Genomic DNA, 15,521 nt, shown 5'->3' with positions numbered 1-15,521 from the left:
CTATTGGAAAGGTAGCCATCATAATAAATGATGCCATCATAATAAAAATAGAAACTGATGGCATTGTCAGTTTGAACCACAAATAGACAGACATAGGCCTAGGATTTATAATATATAGCCTTATCTGTAAACCAATTAAATTAATAAAATACATGTTTTGATGTTTAAATAATCGGGAGGAAACTAAATTGTGGCATAACTAGCTGATAATAAAGGATTGTAAGGTAAACTCAGGCAGGTTTAGCTCTCAAACCTCCTTGTAAGCTTGTAAATAAGATGGCCTTGATGCATAGACTAACAATATTCTGCATCATTTTCTGCTATGAGAACATTATTTTATCCTACTTGAAATAGTGATTTTCAGTTTAACAGCATTTTAACAAACCGGCATTACAACGGACAGTCCTGAGGTGGTCCTGGGACTTTCTGGGGGGGTTCCACTAGTTACTACAGCCACGAAGTAAAACTGGCGTTATCGTAAAAATTCATGATAACAAACGTTTGCTTTTTGATCTTAACTTAATGTTATTATCAGGTTTAGGTTTAAAATCAGATCAAAACATATATACATTTTAGCAATGGTCGGGGTTTATAAGTTGTGTGGCTGTGGTAACTAGTGACGACCGTGTGTGAGGGGGAAGGTCAGAATCCTCTTATAGCTCAATCAGTTCAGAATGGTGCAAGTGCTTAAGAAGTTGATTGGGGCTAAGTACATTGCCATCGCCAGGACGTGGTAAGTTGAAGTCTGTTTATAATTTTGTGAAAACGTATTTAGACTTTTATAAATTAATGCTGACAGGTCCAACGTGTTCTTCCACGACCCATCACTCAGTTAGCTCGCTAACAAGGCAGTGAGCTAGCAAGCTAACGTTAGCTACTGTTCTTTGCCTATCTGTGGTGCAAAATAGCTAGCTAGTTAATTTTGCTAAAAATATCAGGCCTTTGTGTTAATTATGGCCTTATATTTACCAAATCCACCTTGTTGGAGTGTGTTTGCTTTACCCCTCATCCAAGTCTTTGGTTTGTGTTCGTGTTGCCAGTTGTTTACAACTTGAGCCATGAGTCCCTCTTATCTAGCTGGCTTACCCTTAGGGCCCAATCTCCACTTCCTTCACCATGGAGTGGAGTTTAGTTAGCTAGCTAGCTTACCCTTGGCCTTGATACATTGTTGTATTGTTATGCCAACCAAAATAGCCTACACCACCTCAAGTGATCTGTAGGTTGAGTGGTCAAGGGGTTAAATATTGGGGGGTGGGAGCGACTGAATTGGCAGCTGTAGTGCAAACTCCTGTAGTAGATACTGGACTTCAAATATATATCCCCCCCCATGTTATCATTTGTCCAGGGTTCCCACAATGGCTGGTTGGGGGTCGGTGGGCGGAGTTGCCCTTGTCTACTTTACAGACTGGAGGCTGATCCTGGACTGGGTGCCCTATATCAACGGCAAGTTCAAGGACGACTAGAGTCACCTCTATGGCTCAGATTGGTAAGTGAACATAAAGTGAGAAAATAATTCTGGGGTGTGTTTATTTCCAAAGCAACTTAACAATCCTTTCAAGCCTGTAGTTATTGGCTATTGCGTGGCCAACACATGGCACTGTCCTTAACTAGAACTGCCATGTTCGTTGGCAATATTACAACAAAGTTACTACAAACAAAGAACACCGGTCCCCCCCTTCCTCCTCTCGGATATCACTGCACGCTTGATAGAACATCATTAATGTAGTGCACTTTTTTTTATTATGGATGCGCGACGCTCCCCATCTCATTCGTCAAGTAAACAAAGGACAAATCAGTTTATTGGTTGCGTAGTCAAGTTATCAGATGTTTTTTAAATGTATTTTTATTCAACCTTAATTTTAACAGGGAAGTCATTGAGACCTCTGTCTCTTTTACAAATGTTCCCTATACAACATTTAAAAAATATATATGTATACAGTTGAAGTCGGAAGTTTACATACACTTAGGTTGGCGTCAATTAAAACTCGCTTTTCAACCACTCCACAAATTTCTTGTTAACAAACTATAGTTTTGGCAAGTCGGTTAGAACATCTACTTTGTGCATGACACAATAAATTTTTCAAACAATTGTTGCCAGACAGATTATTTCACTTATAATTCACCGTATCACAATTCCAGTGGGTCAGAAGTGTACATACACCAAGTTGACTGTGCCTTTAAACAGCTTGGAAAATTCCAGAAAATTATGTCATGGCTTTAGAAGCTTCTGATAGGCTAATTGACATAATTTGAGTCAATCGGAGGTGTACCTGTGGATGTATTTCAAGGCCTACCTTCAAACTCAGTGCCTCTTTGCTTGACATCATGGGAAAATCAAAAGAAATCAGCCAAGACCCCAGAAATAATGTGTAGACCTCCACAAGACTGGTTCATCATTGGGAGCAATTTCCATACGTCTGAAGGTACCACGTTCATCTGTATAAACAATAGTACGCAAGTATAAACACCATGGGACCACGCAGCCATCATACCGCTCAGGAAGGAGACTCATTCTGTCTCCTAGAGATGAACGTACCTTGGTGCGAAAAGTGCAAATCAGTCCCAGAACAACAGCAAAGGACCTTGTGAAGATGCTGGAGGAAACAGGTACAAAAGTATCTATATCCACAGTAAAACGAGTCCTAAATCGACATAAGCTGACAGGCCGCTCAGCAAGGAAGAAATCGCTGCTCCAAAACCGCCATAAAAAAGACAGACTATGGTTTGAACTGCACATGGGGACAAATATCATACTTTTTGGAGAAATGTCCTCTGGTCTGATGAAACAAAAATAGAACTGTTTGGCCATAATGACCATCATTATGTTTGGAGGAAAAAGGGGGAGGCTTGCAAGCTGAAGAACACTATCCCAACTGTGAAGCACGGGGTGGCAGCATCATGTTGTGGGGGTGCTTTGCTGAAGGAGGGACTGGTGCACTTCACAAAATAGATGGCATCATGAGGAAAGAAAATGATGTGGATATGTTGAAGCAACATCTCAAGACATCAGTCGGGAAGTTAAAGCCTGGTCACAAATGGGTCTTCCAAATGGACAATAACCCCAAGCATACTTCCAAAGTTGTGGCAAAATGGCATAAGGACCACAACATCAAGGTATTGGAGTGGTCATCACAAGGCCCTGACCTCAATCCTATAGAAAGTGTGGGCAGAACTGAAAAAGCTTGTGCGGTGAGCAAGGAGGCCTACAAACCTGACTCAGTTACACCAGCTCTGTCAGGAGGAATGGGCCACAATTCACCCAATTTATTGTGGGAAGCTTGTGGAAGGCTACCTAAAACATTTGACCCAAATTAACAATTTAAAGGCAATGCTACCAAATGCTAATTGAGTGTATGTAAACTTCTGACGGATTAGGAATGTGATGAAAGAAATAACAGCTGGAATCAATCATTCTCTACTATTATTCTGACATTTCACATTCTTAAAATAAAGTGGTTATCCTAACTGACCTAATAGGGAAATTCTACTAGGATTAAATGTCAGGAATTGTGAAAAACTTAGTTTAAATGTATTTGGCTAAGGTGTATGTAAACATCTGACTTCAACTGTATACACACCTATCATTGTTTTTTTAAATTTTTTAAACTATTTTCTACATTGTACAATAATAGTGAAGACATCAACTTTGAAATAACACACATAGAATCATGTAGTAACCATAAAATCTAAATATTTTATATTTGAGATTCTTCAAAGTAGCCACCCTTTGCCTTGACGACAGCTTTGCACAGTCTTGGCATTCTCTCAACCAGCTTCATGAGGTAGTCCCCTGGAATGCATTTCAATTAACAGCTGTGCCTTGTTAATTTGTGGAATTTCTTTCCTTAATGCATTTGAGCCAAGCAGTTGGGTTGGTATACAGAAGATGGCCCTATTTGGTAAAAGACCAAGTTCATATTAGGTCAAGAACAGCTCAAATAAGCAAAGAGAAATGACAGTCCATCATTACTTTAAAACATGCAGGTCAGTCAATTCAGGGAAAATGTCAAGGACTTTGAACGTTTCTTCAAGTGCAGTCGCAAAAACCATCAAGCGCTATGATGAAACTGGTTCTCATGAGGACCACCACAGGAATGGAAGACCCAGAGTTACCTCTGCTGCAGAGGATAAGTTCATTAGAGTTACCAGCCTTAGACATTGCAGCCAAAATAAATGCTTCACAGAGTTGACGTAACAGACACATCTCAACATCAACTGTTCAGAGGAGACTGCATGAATCAGGCCCTCATGGGCAAATTGCTGCAAAGAAACCACTACTAAAGGACACTAATAAGAGCAAGAGACTTGCTTGGGCCAAGAAACACGAGCAATGGACATTAGACCGGTGGAATTTTCTGCCCTTTGGTTTGATGAGACAAATTTGTGATTTTTGGTTCCAACCGCAGTGTCTTTGAGATGCAGAGTAGGTGAACTGATGATCTCCACATGTCTGGTTCCCACTGTAAAGCATGCAGGAGGAGATGGTGTGGGGGTGCTTTGCTGGTGACACGGTCTGATTGATTTATTTTGAATTCAAGGCATACTTAATTAACCAACATGGCTACCACAGCATTCTGCAGCAATACGCCATTCCTTCTGGTTTGTGCTTAGTGGGACTATCATTTGTTTTTCAACAGGACAATGACCAAACACAACTCCAGGCTGTGTAAGGGCTATTTTACCAAGCAGGAGAGTGATGGAGTGCTGCATCAGATGACCTGGCCACAATCATACAACCGCAACCCAATTGAGATGGTTTGGGATGAGTTGGACCGCAGAATGAAGGAAAAGCAGCCATTAAGTACTCGGCATATGTGGGAACTCCTTCAAAACTGTTGGAAAAGCATTCCAGGTGAAGCTGGTTGAGAGAAGGTCAATAGTTTACAAAGCTGTCATTAAGGCAAAGGGTGGCTGCTTTGAATAATGTTAAATACATTTTGATTCATTTTTTTTGGTTACTAGATGATTCCATATGTGTTATCCAAATGCAATCAATATGTACAGTGACTTCAGAAAGTATTCACACCCCTTGACTTTTTCCAAATTTTGTTGTTAACTAAATTTTAAATTCAGGCGGTAACTTTTTCTTTTCTTTTTTTACTGGCCTCCGCACAATACCCCATACTGTCAAAGGGGATTCATGTTTTTAGACATTTTGACAAAATGAAAAGCTGAAATGTCTTAAGTCAGTAAGTATTCAACCCCTTTGTTATGGCAAGCCGGTGCATCCTGTTTCCATTGATCATCCTTGAGCTGTTCCTACAACTTGATTGGAGTCAACGTGTGGTACATTTTAAATTGATTGGACATCATTTGGAAAGACACACACCTGTCTACAGTGCATTCGGAAAGTATTTAGACCCCTTGACATTTTCCACATTACAGGTCCCACAGTTGACCAGTACAGGAATTGTCCGTAGAGCTCCGAAACAGGATTGTGTCAAGTGACAGATCTGGGGAAGGGTACCAAAACATTTCTGCAGCATTGAAAGTCCCAAAGAACATAGTGGCCTCCATCAATCAACTGTATTTATAAAGCCCTTTTTACATCAGCCGATGTCACAGTGCTATACAGAAACCCAGCCTAAAACTCCAAACGGCAAGCAATGCAGATGCACAGTGGCTAGAAAACAATCCCTAGAAAGGCAGGAACCTAGAAAGAAACATAGAGAGGAACCAGGCTCTGAGGGGTGGCCAGTCTTCTTCTGGCTGTATATGGCCATTAAGGCCAGATTGTTCTTCAAGATGTTCAAACTTTCATAGGTGACCAGCAGGGTTGTAGAGGGTGCTTCTGGTCAGTACCTCAAGAGTAAATGTCAGTTGGCTTTTTATAGCCGGGCATTCAGAGGTCAAGACAGCAGGTGCAGTAGAGTCGAAAACAGCAGGTCCGGGAAAAGGTAGCACGTCCGGTTAACAGATAGGGGTTCCATAGGCAGAACAGTTGAAACTAGAGCAGCAGCACGACAAGGTGTCCTGGGGACAGCCAGGAGTCCTCAGGCCAGGTAGTTGTGAGGCACGGGGCTCAGGTCCTCTGGGAGGGGAGGGTGAGAGGGAAGAAGTTTGGAATCACCAAGACTCTTCCTAGAGCTGGCCGCCTGGGCCAAACTGAGCAATCGGGGGAGAAGGGCCTTGGTCAGGGAGGTGACCAAGAACCCGATGGTCACTCTGACAGAGCTCCAGAGTTCATCTGTGGCGATGGGAGAACATTCAGGAAAGACAAACATCTCTGCAGCACTCCACCAATCAGGGCTTTATGGTAGAGGGGCCAGATGGAAGCCACTCCTCTTTAAAAGCCACATGACAGCCCACTTGGAGTTTGGAAAAAAGGCACCTAAAGACTCTCAGACCATGAGAAAAAAGATTATCTGGTCTCATGAAACCAAGATTGAACTCTTTGGCCTGAATGCCAAGTGTCACATCTGGAGGAAACCTTGCAGAATCCCTACGGTGAAGCATGGTGGTGGCAGCATCATGCTGTGGGGATGTTCACCAGCGGCAGGGACTTGGAGACTAGTCAGGATCGAGGGAAAGATGAATGGAGCAAAGTACAGAGAGAGCCCTGATGAAAACCTGCTCCAGCCAAGACAACGCAGGAGTGGCTTCGGGACAAGTCTTTGAATGTCCTTGAGTGGCCCAACCAGAGCCCGGACTTGAACCCGATCGAACATCTCTGGAGAGACCTGAAAATAGCTGTGCAGCGATGTTCACCATTCAACCTTACAGAGCTTAAGAGGATCTACAGAGAAGAATGGAAGAAACTCTCCAAATACAACTGTGCCAAGCTTGTAGTGTCATACCCCAGAAGGCTCAAGGCTGTAATCGCTGCCAAAGGTGCTTCAACAAAGTACTGAGTAAAGGGTCTGAATACTTGTGATATTTCAGGTTTAAAAAAAATATTCATTTTGCAAAAAATAAAATAGTTTTAGCTTTGTCATTATGGGTTATTGTGTGTAGATTGATTGGGGGGTGGGGGTTATTTAATCCATTTTAGATTAAGGCTGTAATGTAATTTTTTTAAAGTCAAAGGGTCAGAATACTTTCCGAATGCAAAGTAAATCTACTTGAAAATCTATGGCAAGACCCGAAAATGGTTTACCTGCAATTGTAAACAACCAATTTGACAGAGCTTGAAGAATTTTGGAAACAACACTGGGCAAATGTTGTACAGTCCTAGTGTGGAAAATTCTTAGAGACTACGCTGAAAAGTCACAGTTGTAATCACTGCCAAATAATATTTCTACAAAGTATTGACTCACGGGTGTCATTTTCAATAAATTGTGCTAAATTTTCTGAAAATGTTTTCACTTTGTCATTATAGGGTATTGTGTGTAAATGGGTGAGGGGGGGAAATATATAATTCATCCATAAAAATATTTAATCCGTTTTGAATTCAGGTTGCAACACAACAAAATGTGGAATATATCAATGGGTATGCATACTTGCTGAATGCACTTTATATACACCGGATGGATTTACACAAGATGTACTAGGAATGGTATGTACAGCGGTATATACGTTGTGTGTATATATACAGTGTAACTAAAATGCAAAGTACAGTAGTAGAAATATTAGAATGAGCTGTTTACAATAGTATTTAAATACACAGTATAAAACCCCAGTAACAAGGCCCATGTGGCAACAGTAGCGCAGTTTCTGCTGTGGATTCCAACTTTAAAAACAATTAACAATTTTCTGTCATCCCCTAAGGATATGCTAGCGAATGAATAAAGAATTATATTTGTGTAATATTACTGCTAATGACTGGAGTGTTTGTCTGTCTGCAGGACTATGACTTGGAGATGGGCATGGGTGGAGTGCTTGCTCTTTCTGCGTTGGCTAAAGTGGGATGACGCGACACAGAGCTTGTAGGGGTTTGCACAACAGGATGTCATGTTAGCTTGAATGCTGTTTTGTTATTTAATGTCAATAAATGTCATTTAATTACTGTCTTTGTCATTATTCTACACAATGCAGCGTTTGAGTGGCAAACTCGTTGATACGATTGTGTGAAAGTTATTTTGAGAAGTTCCCAAAAATATTTATTAATGCGTGAAGTATTTTACCAATAAATTCAATTGGTTTAAAAATGGTTGTAAATATGTTTTCTTTTGTTTAACATTCCTGGAGTGAAGTTAACGTTCACACCGCATCAAATAAGAGAAGCAGCATATCCTCCAAATAAGGACATGCTGCAACCATTTGAATGGAATTGCAAATAATTGGTTAGTCAGTCACGGAGAGAAACTGGTTATTTGAAAATATTGTCTGTAAAAATGTATTTGACACTCGATACTTTGTCCAACTGAAATACAAAGTGGTATTAGCAACCACTGTTACAGTTTAATGACTCGTTTTACGCTTCCTTGCTAAATAGTACACATGTGGGCTGCTCTGAAGATTCAGAAAGATAGTTACATGTCACATTCCAGTTACTATCATAAAGGATACATTGTCTTGTGTTTCTTGTTGGATACATTGACTATTTGAAACACACAGGGCGACTTTGTTTCAAACCCCCATTGATATCCATTATTAACAATCAGGTTTAATCTGGGGGCGATTCTGTTTTTGCGCGGATGTCTTTCATTTCTCTCGTTGAAGGGGGAGGGGAGTGAAAGGAGGGGAGAAGGGATTTAACACAGACCGAAAGGGAGAAACCTAGATATTATGCGAGATGGACAAAAACGAGTAAGTACCCTACACAAAGTAACACCCATCTATATTTCTTATATTGCTATCTTTGACATTAAATGTGTTGTTTTGGGAATGCATTCTTGCAAAATACTATTTTGTCATCGATGAAAGGTTCTCGTGTGGGAGGCGTTTCGGTGGTCTCGAGTGTATCCGCAAACCATTGAACTGTAGGTAGTGTTCAGGGATTCCAAATTTAGTTACACACTTATTGGTGTTGCAGTTTAACTTTTCTTAATAGCAATCCATTTTTTTTCTAAATATGACGAGGAATTCGTTTGGTAAGGAATTCGTGAGATGACTAATTACTACTCTAGCTCTAAATAGATAATTGTTTTATACCGAATATTTCAAACAAGTATTGTAATTCATGTAGCCATCTCAACCTATGAAGCTCCTGCCTACTTTGTCCATTCATAAAAAAGCATTATCTTAACGACTGAATGACAAGTGAGTTTTGTCGTGGTCAAAATGACTCACGGCGTTCTCGAATTGTACCTATGTGAAACTTTGCCTGAATAATCTCCTTTGTTGATGTTGTGAAATCATATTGGAAATCTATCCATATTTTGGGATAGGCTATATTATAATGCTCTATTATAATGCCCCACTTTTGGAGCGTTCGCGTAGGCTACCGCGCTCGTCAAATCAATGATTTATCGGTTCAGGATTCAATAATGCAATGTTGGCGACGGTCCAATGTATTGCGGATGTAGCCTTCATTGCCCTCTCGAGGCAGGCAGTGATATGGCTAAAGGTTACGGCGGAGTGATATGCTGTAGTCTTCGACAAAGAGCTGCGATAAATCGGGAGGGAGATCCCATGAATAGTGTTTGAGCCCTATGTCACTAATGGACGGAGTCATTGTATAAAACACGAAATGTAACCCCAAATATAAACACGCTAGCAAAGAGAATCACTGAACATTTCACAGGAGAACATGGAGAAGAAAAGGTGGGCATGCTTGGCTCTCCCCAAGGGCTGGCAGATCGAAGAAGTGACCAGAAAGTCGGGTTTGTCTGCGGGAAAAAGAGATGTCTATTATTTTAGGTAACGTTACTGAGGAAGAGAAGGGTGTTCTCATGCAAATGTAGTCTACGGGCGGTATTACAAGGGGGTTGGGGCTCTGGGTTTACTTGGAGGGGGGTGACCTGGAGACATAAATTCAGGGAGGGGAGTAGCCGATATTACTGTTCTATTTGTGGCATCAGGGTAACTAGGCCACCTCTCATAGCGTAGTTCTACATAATTGTTGGATAAGGATCTCGGTAACCAATGTTTAGCCTATGTAGGCCTAAGAACCTGTCAACCTAGTGTTAGGTTATGTGAATGATTGCATCACAAATAGTCTAGCCTGATTTAAAGTCCTTACAATAGCCTTATCATTTTTATTTGACCAGAGGAACTAACTATTAAATAGTCGACTGGCCGATTGTTTAATAGCCACAGAGGAACAAACATGAAACCACAAGTTATTTTTTTAGGCTAGGTGAGGAGGAGCGGGGGAGGCGGGTCGATTGTATAGTTTGTGGTAGGCTACTTTATACCGCATTTTGATTCTGTGGTGTGATGCACGCACCTTATTTTCAAGTGAATTGTCTCAATTTATGATATGGAAAGCAAGTGCAAGATTTTTTTTGCATTAATTATCAGCAAGCACGGATGTTTCCATAGTTTGGTCAATCATACACAGTTTTAAATGTTTTAGAAAATCGTAATGCATCAAAAATAAACAGTGCGTCAATAAGGCTAGGTATTTGAGATATAAATTGTTATTATAGCAGAGTATGCATTTCTATTGCTGATTTATCAACGCTTTTGTCCACGGATTAAGATCTAGATGAAATGGGCTAACTAACAACTAACTAACTAGGCAGTAGAAGGCGACCGGTCTACACAATTAATGTGAAACAATGTTTCCAATCAAACGTTCGAAATGTTGCAACATTTATCGCTCTCGATTGCCCAGTTACATTATATCCCAATAGTTTATCCCTACACTACAACTCCTGGAACATGTTAGTAAGGTCATTTATCTGAAACTATTGTGGCGAATTGGTTATACATTTGGGAATATACATGAACATGTATCCTACTGCTTAAATAGTTTATTATACAATTACACATAAAATTGGTCAATTGTTTTGTTAAATAAATGCTCATGCAGACTCACTGTTTACACATGAATTCCATATGAATAATCTGTGAATAGTAAATCCTTGGCTGTGTTGGTTCTTGCATGATATCTTGTTTTACATCTACTCTTCATGTCTCCAGTTTGTTTTTGTTCAGCTTAAAACTTGTTTGTTGCAGAGTCTGCGTGTCTGTCTGTTTGCAGCTTTCCTGATCTACAGGTAACTGCCAAAATAAAGGAAACCGGGAACATAAATTGTCTTCATAGGGCCACCATTATCCAGAACCACTTCAATGCACTATGGCATAGATTCTATGTGCCTGGACCTCTATTGGAGCGACGCGATACCATTCTTCCACAATAAATAGCACATTTGGTGTTTTGTTGACGATGGTGGAAAATGCTGTCTCGGGCGTTGCTCTAGAATCTCCCATAAGTGTTCAATTGGGTTCAGTTCTGGTGACTGAGACTGCCATGGCATGTGGCTTAAATCGTTTTTATGCTCATCAAACCATTGAGTGACCACTCGTGCCCTGTGGATGGGGGCATTGTCATCCTATGGGGGCATATCCATGGTAGCCAAAATAATGGTCTGTCCAACCGTTTTCTACATGACCCTAAGCATTATGGGATGTTAATTGTTTAATTAACTCAGGAACCACACCTGTGTGGAAGCACCCGCTTTTAATATACTTTGTATCCCTCATTTACTCAAGTATTTCCATTATTTTGTCAGTTACCTGTATCCATCTCTCTACTTTTCCCCTCTTGATATCCCCTGGTCAGTTGTCCATATCCTTACACTGTGGTCTGTTGTCGCCCCCCACACACACCTAGTCCAACCGGGAAGAAGTTTCGGAGCAAGCCTCAGCTGGCTCGTTACCTTGGCAACCAGATGGACCTCAGCTCCTTCGACTTCCGCACAGGGAAGATGCTCATGAGTAAACTGAACAAGAACAGGCAGAGACTGCGCTATGACAACAACAATCAGACCAAGGTGAGAGGGTTGTCTTCTGAAGTAATATTTCTAGACACTTTGGACAACCTTCTCAATGACTGCACCCTTATTCGCTGTCAATCCAGCCGTTAGAGGAAAAAAGAAGGCAGAATAACGTGTTTCAAGACCTTTCTCCCAGGTGCTAAGGATAACCCACATATCTAATATTATCTAGTATTTCAGGAACAGCACTGTGGCAACATCGTGTTGGTTGTCACTGTTGGCTAATGTTTCTTTGTGTGTCTTCAAGGGCAAGCCAGACCTGAACACATCACTCCCCGTCAGACAGACTGCTTCCATCTTTAAGCAACCTGTCACCAAGGTTACCAACCACCCCAGCAACAAAGTCAAGACAGATCCACAGAAAGCCGTCGACCAGCCGAGACAGGTAAACACAGCCTGTCTGCTGTTTAATGTAACCTACAGTTACATTGAGTTATATGCTTTTATTCCTGAAGATAATTTTGACTAATGAGACCAAATCTAAATCCATTTGTATTTTTTTAAATTTTTAAATTTTTAAAAATAAATTTGACAGCTTTTCTGGGAGAAGAAGCTTGGTGGTCTCGATGCCTTTGACATCGCAGAGGAGCTAGTGAAGACAATGGACCTGCCTAAAGGTCTTCAAGGTAAGAGTCCTGAGTGGCTATGCTCTACCAACTGGGGTGCTGTGTGGCTCAGTTGGTAGAGCAAGGCGCTTGCAATCCCAGGTTTGTGGGTTTGATTCCGACAGGGGACCAGTACGGGGGAAAAGTATGAAAATGTATGCACTTAAGTCGGATAAGTGTGTCTGCTAAATGAATGAAATGTAAGAGAGTGGGCCAAGTATGATTTCCTGTTATTTTTTTGAATGACTTCTCGCTACTGGGATTGTGAACACCTGTCTGTCCTACAGGAGTTGGACCTGGATGTACAGACAAGACTCTACTGTCAGCGATAGCCAGCGCCCTGCACACTAGTGCAGCCCCCATCACCGGTCAGCTGTCTGCAGCTGTGGAGAAGAACCCAGGGGTGTGGCTCAACACATCGCAGCCCCTGTGCAAGGCCTTCATTGTCACTGACGAGGACATCAGGTAGGCTACACACAGGACTGTACACTCTATCCATGGAGTCCTATCAGTGCCGAAAGTAATGGCATCTGTGAATTGATGAAGTCATTTAATGAATGTATAAATTGAATAACTGAATACATTAATGTAATTGTATTTGAACATTATGACACAATGCTGATTTTCCCCTTGCTATTTTCATCTCAGTCCATATCTCTAAATGTTGCGTTATCTGCTCATGGTGAGTGCAGGAAGCAGGAGGAGCTGGTGTACAGTGTGAGGAAGAAGCTGGAGGAGGCTCTAATGGCGGACATGTTGGCTCATGTGGAGGAAGCAGCCAGCGAGGGCGACTCACTCGAGGAGGACAACGACGACATGGAGACTGTATAGCAGAGGTAGGCTACTGTTCAAAGGTGTCAGTATTGGTGGGAGAGATGGAGACCCGTACACTGTCAAAAGAGGAATAAATCCAAAACAGGCTTGAATATAGATGTTTGACACTGATGTCTTGATGCCGAAACGTTTTAAATTCCGCACTTTTCTGCACAATGAAAACTCATGATGCCCAATAAAACCTCTATTTTGTGTATTTAAGCCTCAGTTTTGAATGTATTCCTCTTGTTTTATTTTACAGTGTGTGTGTGTCTATCGCTTCCAGTATTCTCATTTTGATACCTACTCACCTGGAACAGACACTATTTGGTTTAAAGGACCTTTAAGGTTAGCTGACGGCCTCCTTTTGTTGAAAATACATTGTGAGGGTTGTTCAGGCTTGTACAACATTGATGGTTTCCCACAGTTTCTCAATATATGTCTATTTTAATTTAAGAGCTGCAAAGCATGCCACCCAAGGGATGACACGTTTCTAATATAATTTACTGTCTATTTGTTTTGCCGTTTCAACAAATCTCTTCCTCTCTTCCAGGGTGATGGGGAGTTAGAGTAGTTTGGATGGGTCTTTCACCACCTTATCACAGGACCATGAAACCTGTACCAATCCAACCAAAAGAACTGCCCACTTTCCACCTACTACCCCTCTGAAGCTTTACCTACCCACTGCCCACCTCGCCCGCTGGTTGGGCTCTTCTGGCTCCAGTGCTAAGAAAGGACTTGGACCAAGCCATTCTGAATCAAATAATTGAGCTAATAATCTTTCATTTGAAAAAGAGATCATCCAATAACTTTTTGACAGTGCAGAGTGAGAGGAGAGTGATTTACATACAGTATGACAAATTCAGTGTTCAATGATGTAGTTTTATTTTTTACAAGACATTGTATGGATTTTCTGAATGTGAGATGTATGTTGTGACAATCATATCACCCCCCCCACACACAAAAACAAACAAAAAACTACTTTTTAAATGTATTTGGAGATTTTCAATTAGTAGCGAATGCTGTTTTTCTTTCTGTGTTTCTAATGCACTCCATGGGGCTCGATGGACCATAGTGTAGGGGTACTTTGGTTCAGTTTACAGGGCTATGTGAGAGAGGCTTTGATGAGAGGGAACAATATATTTGCCCAAATGATGCACTCTAAAGCATGAGTCACAGGACAGAGAATTAGTGAAAAATGATTGAATTCTGTTCTCAAGGAAATATTCTTGTCATTGTAATGTAGTCCATTCAAACCCCTTACCAAGTATTGACCAAAGATGGTTCATGTGATTTTTGGAAAGTCTTGCAGTATTCTACTGTAGTTATTTTGTTATAGCATCATATCCAGCATCTCAATAGCTAGTGATGTTTCCACATGACACTGAGTTATGAGTGAAGTCATACTGTACTTGGTTAAAATGGGTTGTAGAAGTGACTTGGACCCTTCTCTCCTGCATTGTGTCGATTTTATTCATTTTAACACTCATTGCTCACTGAAGTTGTTGGTTTAACGTTGCTGTTTCTAGCCAATGCATGTTTGTCCCCATGACCATGCTTTTTAAAATGTTTCCAATAATGGGTCAAAGCCATCACAACACTTGCTGCCTCCATTATCTTGTGCACTGGGTGCCAGACAGAGTAAACTAAGCAGATTTTGTTTGACTAAAGATTAAGGGCTGGACTCAATCTGTATCGTGGAAGATCGGTGTTAAATTTAAAGGTAATTTTTTGACATTCAGTTGACATATGCAGCGTTTAATGTGAATGCAGTCTTTGAAATGCCTTTTTGAGGTGGCAGGTAGCCTATTGGTTAGAGCGTTGGGCCAGTAACAGAACGGTTGCTGAATCGAATCCCCGAGCTGACATGGTAAAAATCTGTCGTTCTGCCCCTGGACAAGGCAGTGAGCCCACCTACCCCCAGTCGGCCTTCATTGTAAATTAAGAATTTGTTATTAACTGACGTGCCTAGTTAAATAAAGATTTGATTTGTTTCAAATTTGTAAGAAAAAAACATTGAGTTATAGTGTGGATTTTCCACGATGTAGATTAAAACCAGCCCAAAGATTCTGTGTTGAGAAAATGAATTGCGCTTTGTACATATACCCACATTTCTCAAAGTTTGTATGTTTCAATTGTCAAGCTCAATGAGATCCCTATCCAACATCAGCAGGCTGAACTGAATTTTATGTTACTGAGTAAAATGTATCGGTATATCAACAGAATACGGTTTCATTTTTCCATTGTCAGTTTTTGTCTCTATTTTGATGAGCCATAC

At 40.9% G+C, this 15,521-nt stretch overlaps 1 protein-coding gene across 3 annotated transcripts; it reads left to right on the top strand.

The window, feature by feature from the left end:
* Positions 1–8,486: 8,486 nt before the first annotated feature.
* Positions 8,487–15,465, top strand: mbd3b (methyl-CpG binding domain protein 3b). 3 transcript variants are annotated; one of them, XM_024421381.2, is made up of 7 exons: positions 8,487–8,688; positions 11,663–11,822; positions 12,073–12,210; positions 12,361–12,451; positions 12,718–12,895; positions 13,123–13,266; positions 13,797–15,465. In XM_024421381.2, exons 1-6 carry the CDS (start codon positions 8,675–8,677, stop codon positions 13,259–13,261), a joined length of 720 nt encoding a protein of 239 aa, XP_024277149.1. In that variant the 5' UTR covers positions 8,487–8,674; the 3' UTR covers positions 13,262–13,266; positions 13,797–15,465. The 3 variants fall into 3 exon arrangements, with proteins under 3 accessions (XP_024277149.1, XP_024277148.1, XP_024277147.1); XM_024421380.2 differs by lacking the exons at positions 8,487–8,688; positions 13,797–15,465 and adding exons at positions 9,378–9,741; positions 13,506–13,592; XM_024421379.2 differs by lacking the exon at positions 8,487–8,688 and adding an exon at positions 9,385–9,741.
* Positions 15,466–15,521: the final 56 nt, after the last annotated feature.

Source organism: Oncorhynchus tshawytscha, linkage group LG05 (assembly GCF_018296145.1).
Source record: "Oncorhynchus tshawytscha isolate Ot180627B linkage group LG05, Otsh_v2.0, whole genome shotgun sequence".
NCBI lineage: Eukaryota > Metazoa > Chordata > Actinopteri > Salmoniformes > Salmonidae > Oncorhynchus > Oncorhynchus tshawytscha.
The sequence above is the reverse complement of the archived record's forward strand: the minus strand, read 5'-3'. Positions and strand labels throughout refer to the sequence as shown.